This window comes from Panthera tigris, chromosome B1 (genome assembly GCF_018350195.1).
Source record: "Panthera tigris isolate Pti1 chromosome B1, P.tigris_Pti1_mat1.1, whole genome shotgun sequence".
Taxonomy (NCBI): domain Eukaryota; kingdom Metazoa; phylum Chordata; class Mammalia; order Carnivora; family Felidae; genus Panthera; species Panthera tigris.
Window position 1 is genome coordinate 121208472 of NC_056663.1, and position 26864 is coordinate 121235335.

General features: G+C 35.0%; 1 protein-coding gene across 5 annotated transcripts in view; it reads left to right on the forward strand.

Moving 5' to 3' along the window:
* The window catches only part of DNAJB14 (DnaJ heat shock protein family (Hsp40) member B14), a 41657-nt gene extending 15547 nt beyond the window's left edge, over positions 1-26110 (forward strand). Inside the window, exons 1-9 of one of the 5 annotated variants that reach the window (XM_042984131.1) lie at positions 709-797; positions 2573-2670; positions 7040-7095; positions 8830-8975; positions 17606-17791; positions 19362-19456; positions 20242-20351; positions 21193-21365; positions 25715-26110. In XM_042984131.1, the coding sequence (XP_042840065.1) occupies positions 2617-2670; positions 7040-7095; positions 8830-8975; positions 17606-17791; positions 19362-19456; positions 20242-20351; positions 21193-21365; positions 25715-25839 (945 nt within the window). In that variant the 5' untranslated portion in view covers positions 709-797; positions 2573-2616 and the 3' untranslated portion in view covers positions 25840-26110. Of the gene's footprint in view, positions 1-625; positions 798-2572; positions 2671-7039; positions 7096-8829; positions 8976-16036; positions 16183-17605; positions 17792-19361; positions 19457-20241; positions 20352-21192; positions 21366-24558; positions 24702-25714 lie in introns of those variants that run through there. The other 4 variants (XR_006216842.1, XM_042984130.1, XM_042984132.1 and 1 more) reach the window with 4 other exon arrangements.
* Positions 26111-26864: the final 754 nt, after the last annotated feature.

The window sequence follows — 26864 nt, forward strand, 5'->3', positions numbered from 1 at the left end:
TCATACATTTACCACAGTATTTGCATGCCATTCCCTTTCACATTTTCACCTATCTTGAAGCATTTTCCTTCTTCCCAAAACGTATACATTACAGTATCCTCTAGTGAAATCTTAGTGGTAAGTTTTATTAGTTTTTGTTTCTTTGAAAATGGTTGTAATCTTGCACATTTTCTAGAAAGTAAGTGCAGAATTCAAGTTTGACAGTTATTCACCCAGAACATTTTGAAGATACTATTCCCATGTCTTTCAGCGGCCATTATTGTTGTTGAGAAATAAAGAGGAAGTCTAATTTCTGTTTCTTTGTAGATAATTTCATTGGCTGCTTTAAAGACTATCTCTTTTTCTTTGGTATTCTGTAGTTGCACCATGATGTGACAAATGAAAGTAGGTCATAAGGAATTAAGTGATAGTAATTTTGAGTTTTTAGGTTTAATTTAGTAATATTCTGCTTCTAAGTGATGATTAGTGGTATGTAAACAAGTACATAAAGGAATTAAAAAAGGAGCCTTACGGTAAATTCTTTCGGAGTACATGATTCTTAATTTGTCAGGTTTATAACTTTCTTCTCAAGATCATATGTATGTACATGATGTTACATGGCATAGTGTGCTTTATCTTTCCACAGCACTATTGGAAATAATTATGAAAAATGGAAGCACGGCTGGAAATAGCCCTCACTGCCGAAAACCATCAGGTTGTGGTGACCAAAACAAGCCTAATTGCACGAAGGACAGCATATCTGGTAGTGGTGAAAGTGGAAAAGGCTACACCAAAGATCAAGTAGATGGAGTTCTCAGGTAGGGATAAACATGAATTATATCTCAACTATAATTGATACTAATGTAACTTTTAAATGTTGTAACACCTAAAAAAGTGTGTGAACTATTATTCAGTGGAGGAACAAACATGGAGGAATTGAACTCTGGGTGTCTTATATTTTATGTTATTTTGTCACATCAGTCTGTAAAGTACCGACTCTATGGAAGGTTCCATCTTTTAAAGTAACTATAAGACACAAAGTTGCTTCCAGGTATTTTTCTCTTGAGGAATATTATTTTTATTTTTTGACACAGCATAGTATTTAGATAACTGTATTGAAAGAGGATGAAGAATTGTTTTGTCTTATGTATGCACGAAAGCAGGGAATTTCATGAGAGGAAAATTGAGGACAATAGCAACAGCATTTTCAGTTTCCTACTTATATTAATGTAGAATAGTTTTTTTTTCTATTTATATTCTTTCTTTAAGGGCATCTTTATACATAGGCAAACATCATAATGTCCTCTCCTTCTTTAAAAATTTTAAAAATTTTTTTAAATTTAATTTAATTTTTTTAATTTAATTTTTTTTAATTTACATCCAAATTAGCATATAGTGCAGCAATGATTTCAGGAGTAGATTCCTTAATGCCCCTTACCCATTTAGTCCATCCCCCCTCCCACACCCCCTCCAGTAACCCTCTGTTTGTTCTCCATATTTAAGAGTCTCTTATGTTTTGTCCCCCTCTCTGTTTTTATATTATATTTGTTTTCCTTCCCTTATGCTCATCTGTTTTGTCTCTTAGTCCTGATATGAGCGAAGTCATATAATATTTGTCTTTCTCTGACTAATTTCACTTAGCATAATACCGTCTAGTTCCATCCACGATAGTTGCAAATGGCAAGATTTCATTCTTTTTGATTGCTGAGTAATACTCCATTGTGTGTGTGTATACATATATATGTATATATATATATATATATGCATATATATATATACCACATCTTCTTTATCCATTCATCCATCGATTGACATTTGGGCTCTTTCCATACTTTGGCTATTGTCGACAGTGCTGCTGTAAACATTGGGGTGCATGTGCCCCTTCGAAACAGCACACCTGTATCCCTTGGATAAATGCCTAGTAGTGCAACTGCTGGGTCACAGGATAGTTCTATTTTTAGTTTTTTGAGGAACCTCCATACTATTTTCCAGAGGGGCTGCACCAGCTTGCATTCCCATGTCCTCTCCTTTTAATATTTTTCTTACTCTAATTATTCTGCCTCAGTATTTTTAGTTTTACCTCCTGATACTCTTCTATTTACAGAGAAGAATCAGAGTTGGAAAATTGTGAACTGGGTTTTGGGGCTCTGGCTTAACTGATTTTATAATTAGGAAAAGATTTTCTGGGAATAAAATGAACCTTTCAGTGTGAAACACTAGAGAAAATAATGTTTTGTTTTCTGCTACAGCTTAGGGATGCCATATTAATATTGTACTGATCTCACTCTCTAGGGAAAGTAAAGTGTAAGAATGAAGGACTCTAAATCGTGATTAATCAGATAATTCACATAGAGAACGAATTATAGTACAGTGAACTAGCTAAGTGAGGAGTAGGTAAAACAACTTAGATTGTCTTTCTCTTTACCTGTTTTTAATCTGTTTTTCTTCTAATCTTATTTCCTGTTTTTCTCACCTTTTTTTCTCCATTGCTTTTTGTTTCATTCTTTTTTTTCTTACCGTAATTTAGAATTGAAGTCCTTTAAAATAAAATATCAATGTATTTATATTTTTCTTTTTTCCCCTCTATATTTAGATGCTAAAGCTTGATTGTAACATTTTATCTGAGTGTGACCACAGATGTTGGTGTTTGGTGGGAAAAAAAAAGAAAAGAAAAAAGACTCCCTAATCATGGTAAAGCCATTATGAACATGAATGGTAGTGAAGCACTTTTGGGGTATAAGTAATGTTGCTAACTACTTTTATAACTAGTATTGTGTCAGAGGTGGCTGCATAAGTGAGATTAAGTGGATGAATAAATGAGAGACTTCCTTTTGAATTTCTTCAAGAAGAACCTTTAAACAGTGTGCTGGAATGCATTCCGGGAAACCATATCTGTTTGAAAACCAATTGTATTTTCTTGTAGAATTTACTTTTTATTGGGAGGGTATGTTCTTAATGAAAGACCTAAATGAAGTTAATTGTATTATATGTGATTTCTATTTAGAATCATTTTTGTGATTTCTTTTAAAAGACTATAGAACCACTTACACATTTTGAAATATCACCAAAAGAGAGTTGAAAGTTTGGGAGCATAGGAATCCCCTAATCTAGCACTATTTTTTAAGAATCTTTTTTCTTCATTACCTCTGCTGTCAGTTGGAAAGGAAAAGAGGAGTAGTTCAAGTCATAGTAGAAATAAGGAAGGAAGAACAGTGCTTTGTTTTGCTGTCTCTTTGAGTATTTAGGCATGGGGACATTTTGAGAATGGAGGAATGAAAGATGATAGTGGGTACAGATTCACATTGCTTTGGGCCAGCATTGGAAAGATGCAAACACAATGTTGAGGAAGTTTCTGGCTTCTATATTCTCTGTGAAATTGGAGATGAGGTTATCTCTGGGAGTTAGAAGAAAAGAGATGAGATTGAAAGCTTGAGGAGAGTGGTACAAGGATGGAAAATTTACAGAGAAGAAAGGCAAAGGGAACAGAAGGGTCTCTGGTTAGCGTTGAGGCCCAGCCAAGTTTGAGACCATGAATTCTTATTGGGTATAAGTATTAGCTTAGTAGTATAGCTGTATTAGGGATTGTTTTGTCTGGTCAATAATTTTATTATCCCTTTTTTTATTAAATGCAGTTTTTTTTTCTTTTGAGGACTAAATATGATTGGAACATTCTTTAGTAGAATCCCTAAGTTATTCAGAATACTTCAGTTGGTACCTTACATGAGTTGCTTAGCTGAATTATGTAACACTTATTCATTACAGTAGCCCTTGTAAGTGTTGCTTTAGTAAGGTAACAAATCACCAGCAAACACTTACGTGCTGTATGTTTTTGTTTTTTGTTTTACCTATACACAGGGGATTTTTTCTGAAGAAAGCCATGTTATCTTGTGGTAGCACGATTATGCAAACAAGTTGCTCAGTGACAGTTTGGCTCAATGGGAGAAGCCATGCAATAATACTGCAGCCATTGCATAAGTACGAGCTAGCTTACAGTAAGACTGAAGAAAAAGTATATCACTTTGTAAAGCTAATATTCTGTGTCGCTAAACCCTGTTTGTTGTCTTTGAGTTGAAATCTATTGAAAAATTATTGAGAAGAAGTGTCATGGATCTAATGTGAAGAGGTTTTGAATTTCTCCCTGAAGAAAAGCCCATCTTTTATTTTAAAACTTTACCAGATCAGTGTGAAAGCATTAACTAACTGGGTCATCTTTCTATTTATCAATTAGGAACGCTTGTGTTACAATTATTAAGTCATTTGAATTATGGGGATTTGATTAGGATTTGATTTAAGCTCTAGCTCTGTAGATGAAAAGAAATCATTTTGCTAAACTTATAAAATAAATAGTCCTTTGTCTCAGGGACGAACAGCTATTTCCCCAAACACCAGTTAAATTTGGAGTCTATTCAAATGATCAGCTATAACGTGAAAAAAATAATTGAAAGAGGACCGTCCTGCCCTACGCACTACGCTTTCATGCACGTAAAGGAAGATGTAAAGGCTGCACCAGACTGACTTCTCAGTTGTTGAGCTTGCAGTCAGATCTTTCTGGACTGGTTGTTCATATCTCCTTCCAGAGGAGGTAATAGATTACCTCTTCTTAATTTATTTTCTTGTTTATTTCTTTCTTTTTAAAAAAATTCTTTGGTGAAGATAGAGAAGAAGGCTTGAAACTTTAAGCAAGGAGTGAACTGTATATATATATATATATATATATATATATATATATATATATATGAAGTATGACAAATGCATTGAGTTGATGAAGGCACAATGATCAAAAATATAAATTGAAATAAATATATGAATGGTAATTCATTCATGTGTGAAATATTAAGTAAATGAGTGTATTTGGAGCCTTACTTGAAATAATGGAGTAGTCTGCAGCCTGTCTACTGGTGATGTCAACTTTATACCTCTCTGCTGGCTTCTCAGAAAATTTCTCTTGTAAACATGTGATGAAAAACTCAGTGCAAGGAGGATATAGTAGAACTAGCTACACTTAAGAATTAGTGAAATAAGGGGTACCTGGGTGGCTCAGTCAGTTAAGCGTCTGACTTCAGCTCAGGTCATGTTCTCACGGTTTGTGAGTTCAAGTCCCACGTCGGGTTCTGTGCTGACAGCTCAGAGCCTGGAGCCCTGCTTTGGATTCTGTGTCTCCCTCTGTCTCTGCTCCTCCCCCACTTGTGCTCTGTGTCTCTCTCTCTCAAAAATAAATAAACATTAAAAAAAAAGAATTAGTGAAATAATTGTTTTTCTACCTCTTTTTGTGACAATTCTTAGCTTTAGACACATCTGCAGAAGATTGTGAATTCCAGCCTAATTTCCCTACCCTATCCAGCAGTCCTCTCTTGGGCTGCCTTTTTCTATTGCCTAGCCTTTTATGCTCAGGAAATCTCAACAAAACAATTTTGGAGGGTTAGTCTGGCATATAATCTATCATCTTGTGCATGCAAACCAAGTAATAATGACTTTAGGATTGTTTAGTGTTTTATCACTGCCTTTTGTTTTCTGCATTCACATAGTGTCTATCATATTCTTGGCTCTATTCCTTGTCCCACGGTCTGTTCTCCTCTATTCCAAATTAACTTTTTTTTTTAATGTTTTATTTATTATTGACAGAGAGAGACAGAGCATGAGTGGGGGAGGGGCAGAGAGAGAGGGAGACACAGAATCAGAAGCAGGCTCCAGGCTCTGAGCTGTCAGCCCAGAGCCCGACGCGGGGCTCGAACTCGTGAACCACGAGATCGTGACCTGAGCTGAAGTCGGACGCTTCACCGACTGAGCCACCCAGGCGCCCCCCAAATTAACTTTTGATGCCAACTACATTATAGCACTTACCACCTTTGACCGTTAGATCCTAAACGTTTCTGCCTTCAAATTGGGCCATTCATCCATCCGTCCATCTATTATACATCCATTCACCACATATGGTGAACAAGACATAATCTTTGCTTTCAGGAGGTCTATAGTCTAGAAGAGGGCTCGGACCAGGTAGGTGCAGTACACTGTGGTAATTGCCGCGGTAGGGCTCAAGTCCAGAGGGTTTTGGGGAAGATACAGCAGGAGCACCAAACTGAGTCGTGAGGAATTGGAGTTCTTGAGAAAATGAAAAGCCAAGCTGAGGTCTGAAGCAGTTGTGGAAACTAACTAAGCAAGAAGCAGAGAAGGCACGTTCTGGGCACCAAAACCAACATTTGAAAATACCTGGGAGAGAAAAGTCTGTTTAAACACTGATAGGAAAAGCGGATAGAAAGGAAGAGGCGGGTTACTCTGGTGTCTGAAGGGTTCCTTTTCCTTACCGTGGTTCTGAGGGCAGAATTTTCAAGTCAGACAGACTAAGGTTTGAGTCTTTACTTGTGAGGCCTTTCCTCATCATCCTATTTAAAATGGCTGCCTTCTTGTCCATTCTCTAGTCCCCTTTGCCACTTTATTTTTCTCTATTTATCACCATACGATGTACTTTATATTTTACTTGTTTATTTGTTCATTGTTCATCCCTCTCCCAATTGTAAATTTAATGTGAATCATGATTCTTTTGACTATTTTATTCACCACTATAGCATCTGAAATAGTGTCCGCAGAAAGCAGTTGATCAGTAAATTTTTGTTGAACAAATAAACTCAGTTCCCCTCTTTTACTTTGTTATATGACTTTTGGCAACTTAACCATTCAAAGCCTTGATTTTCTCATTGGTTAAATAGGAATAACATCTAATGAGGAGGAAATGAAACAATTTATGTAAAATAGCCAGTATAATATGATTCTGCAATTCTCTGTGTGAAATCTTTGTGGACCAAATGTAGTTTGGAATTCAGAATTGTTCATATTTTAGGAAGATAGTAAGGAGCATATATTATACATTACATAGCAACACTTAACATCTAGTGAGCAGCCCAGAACCTAATAGTAACATTTCTGCAGCAACATATTCACACCTAAATGGGATAAATGAAAACCCTATAGCAGCTTCACATCCAATCAGGTCAAATTTTGCCTCTGAAAGAGTTCAGTCAGGTTTCTGCATCAAATTGGTTATAGAATAACTTTCGTTTTTCAGAGCTTTATGGATTTTGGAACATGGATATGTGATTGTGGACCTGTGCCTGACACACAGTAGGTGTTCTATAAATGTCCCCTTTCATTTTTTTTCTGTCACATAGTTTCTAAACATATCTGGGAGAATGGGTTCTACAAAGGCAGGAAGCATTCTCTGTTTTATTCACAAATATATCTCAAGTGCCCAGAACACTGTGACATAATTGGTGCTCAATAAATATTGCTGGTTAAACAAAGGAAATATCATGTTTATGGAATAAAATGTTAATAATTATTATCAAAGTAGAAACATCCAATTTTAATTATTTTTATCATAAAGAAGACCGCAAAACAGATTTTTGTTGATGTGTGATTATAAATAGATTTCTATAATCTTATACAATGTCTTCTTTTTTTTTTTTTACTTCGTTCATTTAACAAGTGTTGAATACTGTCATTATTTTTTTTAAGTTTATTTATTTTGAGAGAGAGAGAGGAGCATGTGTGAGGGAGGGGCAGCGAGAGAGGGAGAGAGAGAGAATCCCAAGCAGGATCCGTGCTGTCAGCACAGAGCCCAAAGTGGGGCTCGATCTCATGAGCCATGAGATCACGACCTGAGTTGAAATCAAGAGTCAGGTGCTTAATCAACTGAGCCACCCGGGTGCCCCTGAATGCTATCATTATAAAAGGAGGGCTAAGGCTCATTTATTCCAGAAATATTTACTGAGAACCTATCCTGTATCAAGCACTATGATGGCTTATAAGTTCAGTAGTAAAATAAGATCAATCATGTCTCAGAACTTTAAGTCACTCTGCAGTTCTTTAGCTGCCAGTGAACAATTATGCCTTAGCTCTTTATCCTGTTGCTACTTCAGGCGACTCACACATGGAACACATCTAAAGTCATAAAGTACTCCGCAGAAGATGTTTAAAATGTTACTGTATTCTAGTGAAAAGTCATAAAGTACTCCACAGAAGATGTTTAAAATGTTACTGTATTCTAGTGAAGGAAAATTAGTAAGTTTGGGGGAGAATGTTAACATTTAAAAGTATTAGTGTTCTCTGCTCCAGTCAGAGTATTTTATTTCTTCATACTCTTTAAAGACTCCGGGCTTAAATCTGTTAACACCTTTAGTTAGCTATGTCAGTAATCTTTAAAAGTATGCTCATCAGAATGAAAATTGGGTGTAACAAACATTTTTGAGGCCTATGATGTATATTATTATGAGGTTTTATCTTTCTTAGAGTGACACAGATGAGTTCTCTTTAGGATAGCCAAACTGAGTTAATTTGCATTGACGTTGAAACCATAGAGTACTTGTAATTGTTTTACATGCACTAAATTGTTGCTGTGATATTTGGTGAGATCTGCATTATGTGACAATAGAACTCTTGGAATGCAGTGTGTATTAAATTAACCTTAGCTACGACATACTTGGGAAGAGTTTTGGAATTTCTTGGTGCACTTACAAGTACTATAAAATTATTCTCACTCTCTCATTCTAGCTTCAGTGTGTGCTCTGTCCTTCATCCATGATTGTTACGGGCTTTGCTACTTCTCTGTAGTTGGGATAAAAAGCACCAAGGACATTCTCATGGCCAACTCTCTGTAGGCTGGAAAGAGGTTAAGGGACTGGTCTGTGGTCAAAAAAGAGAATGAAGCAATAACCTTTAACGGGATAAGCTATCCTTTGATACTGAGGAAATAGTCCACAGACAGTTCTTCTTAGTATTCTAATAAGTAAAAAATTAGAGATATTTCCTGAAGTTCTTCCTTGAAATTTACATTATAACACACTCTCTTGTTCACAGCATAAACAAATGTAAAAATTACTATGAAGTACTTGGAGTTACCAAAGATGCTGGTGATGAAGATTTGAAAAAAGCTTATAGAAAGCTTGCTTTGAAGTTTCATCCAGACAAAAACCATGCACCTGGAGCAACAGATGCTTTTAAAAGTAAAGTAAACCTTTTAAAGCAGTTTTACTAAGCTCTTTGTAGAATCCACTTTACAGTGTTGTAGAATGTTAAATTCTGCCTTTAGACTGGTTCATTTAGAAGCCAGCTTAAGCAAGTGTCCTCAAAATCCTTTAAAACTTTATTGTTAATTTGTTATACCAAGAGCCAAACAAATACAGTGTGGTTCACAAGAGCAAAATGCCAGTTTGGGCAAAGTCCTAAGTAACTTTTCTAGATAATCATGCATGCTTTCTAGTTTACTACACTAGGGTGTGGTATACATAAGCTTCTAGTGTATTACCATCTGCTTCCAAGGGCACTGAAACAAAACATAGCTTTTGCGAGTTTTTAGGATAATAGAGACTGTCTAAAATTGGAAAATTGCTTGGAATTTCTGTTTGCCCAGTGTTGTTATATTTCTGTTAACTGGCCAATTTTTGCATTTTTTTGTATGTGGTTCTAACTATGGTGATTTTTTTTTTTTCTTTTTAAGAATTAGTTTCTTGGGGCACCTGGCTGGCTCAGTTGGTGGAGTATGCAACTCTTGATCTTGGGGTCATGAATCTGAGCCCCATGTTGGGCATAGAGCTTACTTTAAAAAAAAAAAGTCTTTTTCCTTTTGCTACTCATTCTTCCTCATTTTCTTAATATTATTTCAAGGTTTTTTGTTGTCGTTGTTGCCAGTTTCATGAATGAATGTCACCTCATTTTATAATTTCGTATTTTGTTACATGCAATTTGTTCATAGTAGTTAACTTCTAATTCATAGGAAAATGCTTAAATTTGTCATTGCTCCCAGGAGCCTGGTGGCTTGGTCGGTTAAGTGTCTGACTTCAGCTCAGGTCATGATTTTGCGGTTTGTGGGTTTGAGCCCCACGTCGGGCTCTGTGATGACAGCTCGGAGCCTGGAGCCTGCTTTGGATTCTGTATCTCCCTCTCTCTCTGCCCTTCCCTTGCTTGTGCTCTGCCTCTCTCTCTCTCTCTCAAAAATAAACAAACATAAAAAATTTTTTTTAAAAATTTGTGATTGTTCTTCTTGAGAATTTGGCATTTTTACAGTCAGCATATCATGTTTGCAGTGAAATGCTGGGGTCTTGCAATGACAGGATGGAGACACTAATTTTTAAAATGCTCCTAAAACATAGATGATTCCATTGGTCTTTCACAAAATACTGTTGATATTATTTACAAAACAGTTTTATTTCTTGAAGGAAGTTGCCAAGTCCAATGTATTTTGGCAATTATTAATATATTCCAATAAAAGCAGCTGCCAAAGTGGTGCCGGTAGAAGTAAAATATCCCTGTGACAGTGAGCACCTTCTCTGTTTTCTTCAGTTAAAAGTGGCATCTTGAAAATAGAGAAAATGTTTCTTTACTCCAAAGCACTAACTTTAGCACATAATGTGGAAAAAAGATAATTTTTTTCCACATTATGAATTAAAATCATTTAATTTAAAATTGTTGTTGTTGTTGTTGTTTTCAGTTTTATTTAAGTAATCTCTACACCCAACATGGGGCTCAAACTCATGACCCTGAGATCAAGAATCGCACGGTCTTCCAACTGAGCCAGCCAAGCACCCCAAATTGTTGGTGCTTTTAAGTAGTGAAAAATATCTTGGCAGTGAGTTATTTGCATGTTTGTGATCTGCTAAGTGATTCCAGTTTTAATTCTTCATTAATATTAAAAATGTTAAACTGCTCTTTCCTCTCACTTCATATTGAAGTCGTGTTAGCATTATTAGTCTTGAAATAACAGTGAGTGGATCTACCAATATTTTTACATGTTATGTTACATTTCGAAGAGGTGAGCAGCATAAACGTCACTCCAGCTAGACATTCGGAAGGAACTTGACAAAGGTGATTATACTTTGATGTGGTACATTTCAGAGTCTAAAGCTCCGCTTTGCAAACTAGAAACTTAATATTTATCAACATGCTGGGAGGTGGTTCCTCTCTAGAGGAGAGGCTCACATTATTCAGTACACAGGAGGTTATATGTAAATCAGAATGCCAATTTATTAATCCCAAAGAGGATCAGAATAGGGAATTGGTTGATGAGCGCGTTTTTCATTGAGTGGGTGGAAAACTCGGTTGTAATTCACAGATGCTTGGTGTGCAGAGGTAGTTAATTAGAAGACATTATGGCTAGTGTCATCATACAGAAATCGTTTATTCAGCACCCAGGATCTTTTCATTATCTTCTGAATCCTCTTACTTTATTTTATTTTAAGTTTATTTATTTATTTTGAGAGAGAGAGCAGGTGAGGGGCAGGGAGAGAGAGGGAGAGAGAGAATCTCAAGCAGTCTCTGCACTGTCAACACGGAGCCCAACGAAAGGCTCGATCTCATGGCCTGAGCCAAAACCAAGAGTCGGTCACTTAACAGACTGAGCCACACAGGCGCCCCTGATTTTATTTTATTTTTAACCAATTGATCCTAACTTCTGTTTTTGGAATACTAAGTTGTTTGTTTTAAGCAAATATTATAGTTTTTTCTTTTGTATGAAAGGTAAGTATAGATTGATCACGCTGTAACTGCCGAAAGACATTTTACAGAAGATGGACACCATTTGCTTTTTATTTCCTTCAAGAATAAAAAAGAGGAGGTAATCAGTTTAGGGAATTAAATTAGAGAGAAGAGATATTTTCATTTGTGTGGGTCTTTTGTTTTGTTTTGTTTTGTTTTTTAAATAAGCTCAATGCCCAATGTGGGGCTTGAACTCACGATCAAGAGTCACACACTTTACTGGGTGAGCCAGCCAGGTACCCCTTCATTTGTGTGTTTTGTAAAGCTTTAAAAATAAAAGATAGGTTGCTATCAAGGAGGATAGACTAAACGAACTCTTAAGTTCTTTACAGTTAGGATTGTAACTGAAGTTTCTCAAAGCGGGGAATATTTTGTTTACATCTAGAGAGTAAATTGTACAGTATATATGAACATACTTGAAAAAAATATTTGAATGAAATGGATCCCTTTCCTTCTGTCTGATGTGGATGTCTTCAAAATATACCCCATCTACTCTATCTTCAAAGACTCCCAAGTATTTCAGAGACCCATTTGAACAACACCTATACTGTATATATAGTTATACACCCTGACCAAGTAGAGTTTATTCCAAGAATGCAAGGCTGATATTTGCAAAATCAGTCAGTGTGACCCACTATATTAATAGGCTAAAGAAGAAAAATCTCATGATTGCATCAACCAGTGTGGGAAAAGCATTTGAAACATTTCACCACTCATTTGTGATAACAATTAACAGAAAAAAAGCCCTGACAGAATAAACAGGAATAGAAAGGCATTGCGTCCAATTGATACAAGAGCAACTACAGAAAACACTATACTTAATGGTAAAAGACTGAATGCTCCCCCCCAAGATTGAGAACAAAGCTAGAATGTTTCCTTTCACCACACTTATTCAGTGTAGTGTTGGAAATTCTAGTCAGTGCATTAAGGTGAGAAAATAAAAGAGAGAAATATTGGAAAGAGGTAAAACTGTCCCTGTTTACAAATGATCTAATTATAAAAAATCTCAAGAATGTACCTCACCCCCAAATTTGTAGAATCAATATATATATTCTGCAAGATTTTAGGATACAAAAAGCAATTTTTCTCTTTAGAAATATTTGGTACATTTCAGTATACTAGCAGTGAATATATAGATACAAATTAAAAACTCATTAAATTAGTAATCAGAAACTCCCAAAAAGAAATCAGATGCCTTTCCTGGAGAATCCTACAGAACTTTTAAAGAAAAATTTAAACTAATTCTACGGTCTCTTCCTGAAAATAGAATCAATGTGATCAAACACATACACACAAGAAATACTTAGGTGTAAATTTAACAAACCTTTTACAGGATTTTTATGCTGAATGCTATTTAATACTAGCGAAAGAAATCAGAGAAGATGTAAATAAATGGAACAATATATCATGTTCATGGATTGGAAGACAGCATAGTAAAGATGTCAGGTGTCATCAAATTGATATGCACATTTAACACAGTTCCTGTCAAAATCCTAGGAAGCCTTTTTTTTTTTTTTTTTTTTTTTTTTTTTGTAGATTAAAGTAAGTTTGCTCTAGAACTCATATGGAAAGATAAAGAACCTGAATAAATAAGAACAATTTACTAAAAGAATGGAGTGGAGTCATCAGTTTATCTAATTTCAGGGCTAACTTTATAGCTACAGTGATCAAAAGAGTGTGGTATTGGCAGAGGGATAGACAAATAGATTAGTGGAACAGCATAGGAAGCCCCGATATTGACCCATACAAATATACCTAACTGGCTTTTGACAAAGGTGCAAAAACAATTTAACAGAGGAAGGATAGACTTTTTAGCAAATGGTTTTGGAGCAATTAGATATTCATAGTTGAAAAGAGTTAACTTTGACCTAAATCTTATACTTTTTACAAGAATGAACTTGAAATAAATCATAAACTATAAAACGCTTTTTAACTCTTAGCAAAAATCATGGGAGCAAATCTTTAGGATCTTAGGCTAGACAATAATTTCTTATACTTAACACCAAAAGCACAGCTTATAAAAGGAAAAGTTGATAATTTGGATTTCATAATTTTTTTTTTTTAAAGTTTGCTCTGTAGAGACCTTATGAAGGATGAAAAGACAAATACCAGGATGGGAGAAAATATTTGCCAAACATATATCTGGAAAAGACTACTATCTAAAATATATAAAGAACTCCTCAGACTCAAAAATTTAAAAACAGACAATTCAATAAAGAAAATGAGTAAAAGACATTTCACTGAAGATGACAAATGGAAAGATACAAATGGAAAATAAGCAATGAAAAGATATTTAACATCATTCATTAGCCTTTAGAGATAGTGTAAAGTAAAACCAAATGAGATATCACTGATGACTAAAATAAAAAATAGTGACGGGGCGCCTCAGTGGCTCAGTTGGTTAAGCCGCCAACTTCGACTCAGGTCATGATCTCATGAGTTCGTGAGTTCAAGCCCCGCGTGTGGCTCTGTGATGACAGCTCTGAGCCTGGAGGCTACTTCAGATTCTGTGTCTCCCTCTCTCTCTGCGCTTCCCCCATTCGCTCTGTCTCTCTTTCTCTCTCTCTCTCTCTCTCTCAGAAATAAATAAAACGTTAAAGAAATTTTAAAAAAAAGTGACAACATCTTTGGTGTTAGATGTGGATGTGGAGAAACTGGATCACTCATACATGGTGGATGGGATGTAACATGACACAGTCATTCTGTAAAATGGTTAGTTTGGCAGGTTCTCAAAAAACTAAATATTCAGCTACCATACAACCCAGCAGTTGCGTTCCTGGACATTTATCCTAGAGAAATGAAAGTTTATGTTCACACGTAAACCTGTACATGGATGTAAATAGCAGTTTTATTCATAATACCAAAAACTAGAAACAACCCATTCAGTGGGTGAATGACGAAACAAACGGTGGTGCATCCATACCATGAAGTACTACTCATCAATGAGACAGAATGAACTATAGTAGTCCCTTCTTACCTGCAGGGGTTATGTTCCAAGACCCCCAGTGGACTTTTGAAACCACAGATAGTACTGAACCCTATATACACTGTTTTTTTTTTTTCTATACATACATACCTGTGATAAAGTGTAATTTTATAAATTAGGCACAGTAAGATATTAACAACAATAACAATAAAATACAATTTTAACAACATACTATAATGAAAGTTACGTAAATGTGGTGTCTCTCTCTCTCTCTAAATATCTTATTGTACTACATTAACCCTTGTAGTGATGATGTGAGATGATGAAATGCCTACATGATAAGATGAAGTGAGATGAGTGAGGTAGGCATAGTGATGCAGCATCCAGGCTACTATTGACATCTGATGATAAGTCAGAAGGAGGATCATCTGCTTCCACACCATGGTTGATTAAGGGTAACTGAAACCATGGATTGGAGGTAAAGGAGAGACTATGGTTTTGGCTTACCTAACAACCTGGATTGATCGCCAAAGAATTATGCTAATTGAGAAAAGCCAATCCCAAATGGTTTCATTCCATTTACATGCTGTATTATTTTTCTTATATAATATTCCTGAAATGCCAAAAATACAGAACTAGAGACTAGATTAGTGGTCTGGTCGTTAGGGATTAAAGGGGATGGAAGGGAAGGAAATGGGTGTGGTTTTACAAGGGCAACGAGAGGATAGTAGTGGAAATGTCCGATATCCTGATTATATCAGTATCAATATCCTATTTGTGATAATTTTAATTTTACAAGATACTGCTATTGGAGAAATTCGGTAGCAGGTACAGAGGATCTCTCTGTATTATTTCTTACAACTTCATGTAAGTTTAAAGTTACCTCAGAATGAAAGTTTGATAAGGGGCGCCTGGGTGGCTCAGTCAGTTAAACATCTGACTTCGGCTCAAGTCATAATCTCACGGTTCATGAGTTCAAGCCCCACTTCGGGTGAGCTCTTGTCCCACTTTGGGTGAGCAGGAGCCCTACTTTGGGTTAGCCCCACTTCTCTCTCTCTCTCTCTCTCTCTCTCTGGTCCTCATGGGATATTCTCTCTCTCTCTCTCTGTCTCTCTCCCTCCCTCTCCCCCTCCACTGCCTCTCTCTCTTTCTCTCTCTCTCTCTCTCTCTCTGCCTCTCATGGGATTCTCTTTCTCTCTCTGCCCCTTATGGGATTCTCTTTCTCTCTCTCCCTCTCTCTCTGCCCCTCACTCACTTGAGCCCTCTTTCTCTCTCTAAGAAAAACATAAAAGAATAAAAGTTAAATTAAAGAGAAGAGAATATGGTGGAAGGTACCTTTGGTGAAGTAAGTGAGACTGGGGTAGAAATGTATTTTGTACAGCTTTTGAATGCCAAAATAAATTTGGGGCTTAATTTTTTAGGTAATAAGGAACTGAAAAAAAAATTTGTATTATGGGTATAGAACAAAGTAAATGAATAGAAAATTAGAATAGATAAATTGTCTTACATATACAATTATGGGTTATAACAGTATTTCACATAGATTTTCTAAAATAGCTTGCTGTTTGGAAATTACTTTTTTAAAAAACAAAACCTGTTTTAAAATAGGATTGAGATGCCAATATATCAATGATGTAAAAAGTAACAGCATTATGAAATTACTTGGAATAGTCTATTTGTATATAGACTGATATTATTGGAAGTACAACTGATATTACTGGAAGTACAACTTTGGCAGATATTGATAGATATGCTTCTCTCTTAGGTATGGTTTAATACCTTGGTGTTGTTTGTAAGTACATTGTTTGGATCTCTGATCATGCTTTCCCGTTAGAGCAACATTATAAATCGTGGCTATATTTCTGAGTCATAGATCTATTTGAGAATCTAAAGAAAGGTTTGGACTATCTCCTTAGATAAATGGACCATCAAAGTAATTTTTCATATACTGGGATTCACGGAGCACCTGCAAGCTATCTCTGAATCCCAGGTTTTAGTTTTAGAATCTCTATAAGAAGAAAAGTTCCAGAGTATATGTGTATAATTAATTTCAGTGTGATATCTAATCATGCAAAAATAACTATCTAATGAGCATCTATTTGCTTGCACAGTACCTATGGCAGCTGCCACATGGGATCCAAAAAGTGTTTTTAAAATACCCCATATTGTGAAAGGCTTACAATCAACTTTAATAAGCAAGCTGTATTTATGAAATGATTATTAGAAGTGTCAGAATGAGAATAGGGTAATTCCTCCTTGGATCAAAGCATTACAGCTTTCGTAAATTACCTCAAAAAGACATTTTTGTAACCAACATACCATTGCCTCTTTTGGACATGGGAGTATGAGAAGGGAAATAGAATTCTTTATAAATAAATACCACAAACTTAGTGAAGTGAGATAGGAACACTAGAGACCATCTGGATCCATTCAGAAGCAAATTCAGATTTTACAAGTGCACCATGGGGATACTGTGGTGAAAACATAGACATTGTCCATACCCTCATGGAGTTTCCAGTTTTAAGAGGAATAAATTGTTCATGAATAGAATGAAAAATAGCACATTGTGGGCTGGCATGTGCAACGGTGTAGGTTGCATAGAGTATACTTACTGCGCCAACAAACATTTTGACCTTGAACAAGTTTCTTAACCTTTTTGAGGCTCAGGAGGCTCATCTGTAATTTAGGGATAATAATGAATTATGTAATAAGATACTGTGTTCAAAGTGTGGCAGTTGGTCACTGTTACTATTATTGGTTTGAGTAGCTTTAATGAATGACTAAATTAGGATATTCAAAAGGAAGAAGTAGGATGTTAGGGGATGGACCACAGTAGTAAGAAAGCAGGATGTACATTCCTTTATATGCAAGATAGTAAGGAGACTTACCATCTCATAAAAATTTGATTGGGAGGTAATAATATGTGTAATGGCAGGCAATGTATAAGTCTTTTTAAAAAATGTATACGAAAATAAATTATTAACTGTTTTACTATTTCTTGATTAGCCTTAAGTAGGATTTGTTGTTGTTGTTTTTTTGTTTCTTGTGTGTATATGTGTTTTTTTTTTTTTGTTTTTTTTTTTTTTTGTTTGGTTAACATGGCAGTAGCTTTTATATGGAGAAGTCTTTTATAGTGTAAAAACTTTGCTTACCAACTTTTACTCATTACCTTTTCAGAGATTGGAAATGCTTATGCTGTTTTAAGCAATCCAGAAAAACGAAAACAATATGACCTCACGGGCAATGAAGAACAAGCATGTAATCACCAGAACAATGGTAGATTTAATTTCCATAGAGGTTGTGAAGCTGATATAACTCCAGAAGACTTGTTTAATATATTCTTTGGTGGTGGATTTCCTTCAGGTATTTTAATGTTAGTTATAAATATTATATTTAATGAAGCTAGAGATTCTCACCTCCAATTAGGCTATGTAGAGATTTATCTACTTTCTCCACTACATTTCTTACAGTATTATGATCCTCCGATGATTTTTCATGAAGGTAGAAAAAAATGCTAGACTTACTACCTTCAATATAAGTCTGACTTTTTTCTAGAACATGTTTTAATTTTTTTAAAAAAGAAATGAGTACAGATATTCTCTATTTTATATAAAGCTGAAGAAAGGATGTATAAGTAGGAGATCCATTGGCAGTGTCTTAATTAAGTGCTATTACAATTACAGGAGGTATCATATACCCTAGATGACAATTTGACATTGGTTCTCTGAAGATCTTTGTAGATATTTCATTCATCGCATTATAAATTGCTAATTTGGACATATGTAGGGGTACTTTTCATTGAAATATTAAAATGTTTGATTCATAGGTTATATATAAAGTAAGTGGGTTTTTAAAATTATTTAAGATAGAAATAATTGGTTGAATTAGGCTATCAAAGTAAAATATTGTAGAAGTACTACTAAATGAATAGATTTTATAGTACCAGCATAAGTTGTATTGAATGCTACTTTATTTACTATGAGTTGTGTGAGAATTAATGTTCTCTGAGTGTATAGCTCCTGTAAGGTAGTTAAAATTATAGCTCCAGTAATGTTGACATCATTTATTTAAGGTACTAAGTTAAACATTCGATTCAAAATTAGGAGAATCTTCATGAATATAGCAGTATAATTTGGCCTGATGGCCCTGCCTGAATATTATTGAGAAAGATTGTGGTCATTGACAGGGCGTTTTGTAAAGCATCCTTGAAGGAAAGAGAATGTGTAAATGCAAATTAATGAATGAAAATACAACATGTATTTTGACATATTATGACATATAATTACTTCTCACAGAAAAGTTATCCAGACTAGTAATTTTGATGGTAAATATGTAGGAACAATCAAGAATCTTTTGGGTTAATAGTCAAGTTTCAGATAGTTGAGTTACAGTTCTTTTGCTTGTTATGACATAATTTACTTTGTCAGAGGTAGCTCTTTCTGATTGGTCACCTTATTTGAAAACAACCTGATTGTCTATCAGCAGGAGAATACTTGAATAAATTGTGGTTCACCTCTACCATATTCTATTATACAGCTGTTTGGTTTTTTTGTTTTTAATAAGTTATAGCACTGTCTTGGTTTCTAGAGGTATTTGTGATTCATTGATAAATGCAGAAAGCAGAGTTTGAAAGTAAGACCCAAGATTTGTAAAAACAACCAGCCACAACAAAGTCCTCTATGGATGCAATATTAGGGAGGACTCTTACTTAGGTGTTCATAAAGAACTTCCATCTCCAAGGAAGCAAAGTCTGGGAAGAATCATTGCTGTTTCTATCCACCCTTTACTCACAGGAGGAAAGGGCAATAAGCATTCACTACTCAAACATGTATTATTTTAGTAACTTTTAAAAATTAAATAAAAATGTAAAAAATATATCATTTTTCTGATCACAGTTTCTCTCCTTAGTTTTACCTTGCTTTTAATTTTTTAGGTAGCGTACATTCATTTTCAAATGGACGAGCTGGTTATAGCCATCAACATCAGCATCGACATAGTGGACATGAAAGAGAAGAAGAAAGAGGAGATGTATGTTTATGATATGATTAGAAATCTTCAAAATGGCACATTTCAGTTCAGGAAAAGCAATTAGGGTTGTCTGAAAATAGGGCAAGTTGTTTTAAAAGGAAGTAATGAGTTTTCCCTTACCAGAGGTATTCAATAGAGACTAGACAGTCCTTTAGGAATATTGCGGGAGCAGGGGTAGAAGTCAAGGTAAGAGGGTGGTGGGCAAAATGATACCTTGGAGTTTGGTGTTCTATGATTCTGATGAAGATACCCCTGCAGAGTGCATGCTTTGAAGAAAGCTTCTCGTTGTTGGTCCTAAAGAATTTAGAATTAATACTGAAAAACTTAAGTTAGAAGTTACTTTCCTTGTTCTAATACAGTTATTCCCAATTGCATATAGCACTTAAATTACATGAAGTAGAAAGGTAAATAGAAAGAACGCTGGACTAGAAATCAAAAGGCATGGGCCCCAGCTCTGACACTCGTCTGCTTCATGTACCACTCTGAAATTCAAGGGGAAAATAGTTTTGTAAGAGAGAGAACTTCTTCATCTGTTACATGAGGTCAGTTTATATCAGTGTTTTCCAAATCAGGATATCTACAGATCTACATATCTGCATATCTCCACCTGGAAAGTGGTGTTTTTAAGAATCACTCCAGGAAGCTGGTATGATCAGGCAGATTTGAAAGCACTGAGCCAGATGATGTCAAATGTCCTTTCTGCCTCTAAAAATATATGACAACTGTTGGATTATTGACAACTACAGTTATATTACAATTTGTTGTTTTTTGATGATTTTTTATAGGGAGGTTTTTCTGTGTTTATCCAGCTGATGCCCATTATTGTATTGATCCTCGTGTCATTATTAAGCCAATTGATGGTCTCTAATCCTCCTTATTCCTTATATCCCAGATCGTAAGTAGCTAAGTGAAGTTTTACACACACACACAAAATGTTGTTTCTTATCTAGCTTCCTTTAAAGGGCCTTGTGCTCTCTTCAGCTTTTAAGTAATTTTCTATTACTACAAGTGTACCAGATTTTACAATTTCTAATTTAAAAAAATCGTTGTTCAAGTGATAAATTTGTATTATCTTGTTAGTTTACATTTCTGTTCTATTGTGGCTAAAGACAGAAGTACTGTACTTGAGCTTAATAGCAATTTATGTAATAGGTAATATGTTGAGATCAAAGACAAAAAATAGTTTGAAAGACAGAAGTAGAATTATAATTGATGTTACATAGATTTTTATCATTGAGGGGTAAACCACTTCACTCTTTTGTTTGTGAAATGTTAATTAAATAAAAGCAAATATTACTTTTTTGGTATAGGAGGTATTTTTCCACAATATACTTTATATAAGATCAGGACATAAAGGAAATGTAATGCAGCATCCATTCTAGAAAATTTTAGTGTAATACAGTGAACATACAAGAAACTTGATAAAATCATATTGCCAGTGATTTTACAGTATTAAAAACAGATTGGTGTAAAAATAAGAAATAACTTTTTCTTTCTTCTAAATAAGATTTTAGTTAACTAAAAATTGAAAGAACTTATAAGAACGTATATTAAAATAGGATTACTTTTTTATTACATGAAGGGTGGTTTTAGGCAATTAGAAATAATGTAAACAAATGATTACTAATATTAACTTTTTAATTATTTTTAGTTGTTTTGTTAACTTGGTTTGTAGTAGCAGGATCAGAATGTACAATTTTAATTAAAAAAATAATGATCAAGCATTTCTTTTGCAGTGGATCAGGGCAAACTATTAAAATGCAGACAGAAAACTTGGGTGTCGTTTATTATGTCAACAAGGACTTTAAAAATGAATATAAAGGAATGTTATTACAAAAAGTAGAAAAGAGTGTGGAAGAAGATTATGTGACTAATATTCGAAATAATTGCTGGAAAGAAAGACAACAAAGTAAGTTTATGAAATGTTTAACATTTAAAAACTTATTCAGAGTCTTTGGAATTGATTATTGTAGATTTCCCTACTCCAGAAATGTTCTAGAATTGCCTGGCACGTAATTGGAGCTCAGTACTTGAATACGACAATACATTTTAATGTACATGTGGCCTTATGATAGTGTAAACACATAGTTTACATAGAAAGCACTTAATAAATGGTATGTATTGTTATCAGTAAATATTTGGTTGAATAAGTGAATAATTCCAAATTTCATTGTATTTAAGATGTTGTCAATTGTAACATGCATCATTATTTTATGTATCACTATAAAAGAAAAAAATTCTGGCACATTTGTTATGTCATCGATTTTAATATGCATCCTATTTCAGAGTGAAGTTTGAAACTTCATTAATTTAGCTTAAGCATTTAACACTTAATGTATGAGTTTTGTTGACATTTTGTTTTATTCTGTACGTGAAGTCCTTGGGAACACTTAATCAATTTGTTTAGCCTTTTCCAGCCTCAGCTTCCTTAATTTAAGAAGCAGTTCCACCCATAAAAAGCTTGACCGTAAGAATTTGCAGAGATGGTGCATGTGAATCTAGTATTGTTATGGTTATTGTTTTTCTGACTGTTCCGTATAATAATGTAGACCATATAAAGTAGACTTTGGGGTTAAACAGACTAAAGTTGAATCCCAGCTCTGTAGTTTTTAGCTGAGTGATTAGGACCAAATATTCTAACCTTCATGAATTTCCTCCCTCAGGTGTGAAATGGGTGATGCTGACTAGTGGGAAGAGGAACTAAGTGTCATTTATATAATACTTAGTTTCAGTCACTGCCCCAAGCACTTTATATATATTAACTTATTTAATTTCCACAACACCACTGTGAAGTTATTATACCCATTTTATATATGACGAAGCTGAGACACAGAGAGATTTAGTAACTTGCCCAAGGTCATAGAGGTAGTCTGTGATTCAAACCAGTCAGTCCAGGCACTGTGCTCCGTAATCTTCTCAATAATGCCCAACTTTATGGGTTTGTCATAAAAATTAAATCAGACAATAAAGTGTTTCACATGGAGTAAATGCCCAGAAAAATGGTAGCAGTTATCATCGTCTCCCATCCAGTAGGGAAGAGTCAATAAAACATAACCTTTGTATACTTCCAAGAAAGTTCTTGTCTCTGACTTTGGAGTCCTCATCTATATAGTGGCAGTTAGAAGAGAAAGTGGAAGTTAGAAACCTTCTTGGTTTCCAAGTCTGAGTCTGTGAAATCCATCTGGTCTCAATGTGGAGAAGGTTATACTAGACTATTGGTTTTCAACTGGAAATGATTTGCCCCTGCTTCACAATATGTTTGGTAATGTCTGGAAACTTTGTGTGTGTCACTATGGGGTGGGGGTGGGAGAGATTGCTGCTGGCATCCAACAGACTGAGGCCGTGGTGTGCTAAACATCCTGCAGTGCAGGGGACAGCCCCCACAACAAAGTTCTCTGGCCCAAAATATCGATATCACTGAGGCTGAGAAACTCCATTAGCGGAAGGTCTTAAGGACAGAGCACACCAAATATTATTTATTTCATTTTATTTCACTTTTTGGTCTCTAGTGCCTTGCACAATCCTTGGCATATCTTGGCATATCGTAAACTTTTGATGGATATATGAATAATTGGATGAAAGATTAATGAATTCATAAGAATGAATGTACGAAAGACCTGTGTATTTTGTGTTAAAAGAACGACTAGCACGTTAGATCTGTCACCTTTCAAATACGAATTCTAATCTTCAACCACATATGGGTGATTTGGGGATTATGCATACTTAAATTCTGTTACCTTAAATAATTGGGAAATTGGCTGAATAAATAGAAAGAAGGAAGGAAAAGATATTCATGTTTGTGGAAGATAGTGTAATGTTATGGTAAGAGTGAAGGCTCAGAGACTGCCTTGCAAGATAAGATCCTGGCTCCACCAATATGTGACCTAGACCAAGTTACTTAACCTCTCTAAATCGTAATTATCTCATCATTAAAATGTGGACCATAACAGATAATATATGTTACACTTAACATAATATCTTGCATCTGTAAGTGTTCAATAGTATTACTTATGGTATTTATAATCATTTTTTATTCTATCCATACTATGAACCGAGTGTTTTTGCTTGGCATACTTTAGTTTAATCTTTTAGTAATCTGGCAGGATTGGTATTAATGTTCACAGACTTTGAATCTGTTCTGTTTACCAAGTTGTCTGCAGCTATATTGTACACAGTTAACATGTGTGTCTTTTAAAGTTACTATCGGAAGGAAATTTTAACTAAAATCTGATTTTAGTAAGTCATTATTTACAAAACCACTTGGTTGCATTCAAGAGTATCAGTGGAACAAGACAAAAAGACTAAAGACTTAAAAACTAAAAAGAAATGACAACTAAATACAATGTATGATCCTGGATTGGCTCCTGGGCGGGGAGGGGAGGAAATGGCTGTAGTGGACATCCTTGGGACGACTGGTGAAATTTGAGCATGGACTATACATTAGATAAGAGGATTCTACTGTTGTTGAATTTCTGAATTTGAAAATTGTATTGTGGTTATGTAAGAGAATGCTCTTGTTAGGAGAAACATGCTGAAGTAATTAGGAATGAAAAGTCATGACGTCTGCACCTTATTCTCAAAAGGTTTTGTAAAGTAATAATCACCACCACAACAGTAACAGCCTTTATTATTGAGAGAGCTGAAGCAGATTTGACAAAAGGTGAAGAATTGGTCAATCAAGGTGTAAAGGGTTTTAGAGCGTTCGTTTCAGTACGCTTTAACGTGGGTTTGGAATTTTCAAAATGAGATTTAACAAATTTAAGTGAGGATGGAAGTGGGAGGAGCTCGGTATGACACTAATTAATCCATTGATTGAAAGTTTTACTTGTTGATTGGGATGAGCTCATCTTGTTTTATAAATTGATGTCATCAAAAAGGTTGTTGGCCAGTAGATTTCTTTTTACCAGAGTTTTCCTGTTCTGTAGTCACTTTTAACACTGTGTAATGTCTAGATTGGTAAAATAGGTGTTTTATAAAACACAAGCAATAATTTGAAGTAATGGAAAGAATAAAAGGGTGGCGGTTTGGAGGTTTGGCTTGGAATCTAGACCCTGCTGTTGACTAGCCCTGTGAACTTTGTTTTATCTACCTCATCTGGGAAGAAACATCTGCGAAAGGATTTCACAGATGCTTCATTTGTAAATAAAAGGGATGGATCGATTTTGACTGAGTTGTTAAATCCTAGCTGGATTGATGGAATAAAGATCTGTTCTGAAGATCTTTGCCAGTAGAATACACTCTTACTGTGAGTATTATTTTGAATGTGGTCCTGACTGATGTCTTTTACTTTGGCCATTGTTTTCCAGAAAGTAAGTGACTTTTTTCTGGGTCTTGTTACATTTTTTTCCTAAGTGCCCCCACCCTTTGGAAGTGTTAATAAACAGTGAAATGACTGAGAGTAACGGGAAGATAGCAAGGAATAGTTCCCGGAAGATCTCTCGGAAGATTCCCATTTGTTTTTTTTAGTAATGCTATCCACATACTGAAGAACATCTTAGTACTTATTTGCTAAATACCACTGCTATGATTCTGTAGCAAGCTATTTTCTGTTATGTGTTCCTTCAGTAAGATTTTTTAAATTTAATTTTTATTTTTTTATTATATATTTTTTTAAAGTTTATTTTTATTTTGAGAGACAGAGAGCAAGCAGGGGAGGGGCACAGAAAGGGCGACAGAATTGCAAGCAGGCTCTGCACTGTCAGCGCAGAGCCTGATGGGGGGCTCAAACTCATGAACTGTGAGATCATGACCTGAGCCAAAATCAAGAGTCAGACGCTTAACCTACTGAGCCACCCAGGTGCCCCAAGATTTTTTTTTTTTTAATTCAAGTGAACTCAGGACAAGATTTCAATTTTTTCCACTCAAGTCCTGGCATAATGAATTAATCTGAACCCTTAACAAGAGGTCACAGCAAAAACAACCACTAGCAGGATTGAATAGCATATGATATCTTCAGGATGAAAGGTCAAGACGATGCTTTAGAGCAGTAGTTTTTAAACCACTGGAGACAGGAGTGAGGGAAAGGTTGATAGGATTTTGTTTTCATTTTCTTCCCAGAACAGCTCTGTGTTGGTTTTACATGCTAGGCTTCCAAAGGCTTTTTAGGAGGAATACTTGGATTTCTTTCTTTAAAAAAAAAAAAAAAAAGTCAGTTAATAGAAATGTATTGAAGGGCTTCTATTAACCATCATTTCAGTTTAAATAGCTAGGTGACCTAAATTAGTATCTACTTAGCAAAATGTTTTTGTTTGTTAACAGAAACAGATATGCAGTATGCCGCAAAAGTGTACCGTGATGATCGTCTCCGAAGGAAGGCAGATGCCTTGAGCATGGACAACTGTAAAGAATTGGAGCGGCTGACCAGTATTTATAAAGGAGGATGAACTGGGATTGTGTTTATACCTTCTAGTGTACTCTTAATTTCTTCCGTAAGTAAGTTTAGTTTCATCATGAGAGCTAAAGAAAAAGATTGGATGTTAACAACTAAACTGAATGGTTGGTCCCTGAAATCTTGGACTGTTTGTGACCTACTGGCTCCTTTAAATAGTAAGGAACTGAAAACTAAAAGTAACATTTTAGTTATGCTTCTGCAGTTATTTTCACTTTAAAAGCTTACATTATTCCTAAATAAAATGTTGTGAGAAAGGATTATCACACCTGTGGCAGTTTCCAGTTTTAGTAGTTCTCCATGTTTCCTTCTGTCATGTAAATATTTCTGGAATGATCATTTTGTGTACATACGGGTTACTACATTTTTATTTAAATTCTTTCAGCATTTAGCTCCATGAGACACTTTAGTTTAAACTGATAGAATAAATGTCCTATGAGAAAATCACGTTTTCCTTGTCAGATGTCGAATGTTGGTGGAGTTTAAGCAATGAAACTTTTTCAAAAAGAAAAGAAAAAACAAAAGCTGTTTAACTTTGTGTAAATCTTGTAGCATTATCAGCTTAGAGGGAAATGATATTTTTAATATCGCCATTATATTCCAGAATATATATTGAGATAAATGAACTGGTGTAGAGTATCAGTTTGCTATTTAGTTTTATGAATTGCTAAGCCATGCATAGAAATGAAATGCTATACTGATAGATTTTAAAGAAAATATGAGGAAATGGCTATGTAGATATTAAACAGAAAGGGTCTTCAACAGTAAATTGCACTTATGTCATTTGCAATTCCAATAATTATAAGCCCCTCAAATGTTTATATATCTGTCATTGAAGGCTGCTAAGATTTATGAAGAAGAAGACCCACCTGTTTTGTCCCCCATGGAAATTTTAGTTTTTTTCTTAGTTATCATTTAAGCAGGATCTCAAGTAAATGGGTTCTTCTACAAATGAGTAATAAAGGAAAATACTACTAAAATGAAGCTTCGTGCCTTTTAACCTGATTGCCAACTCTTAAA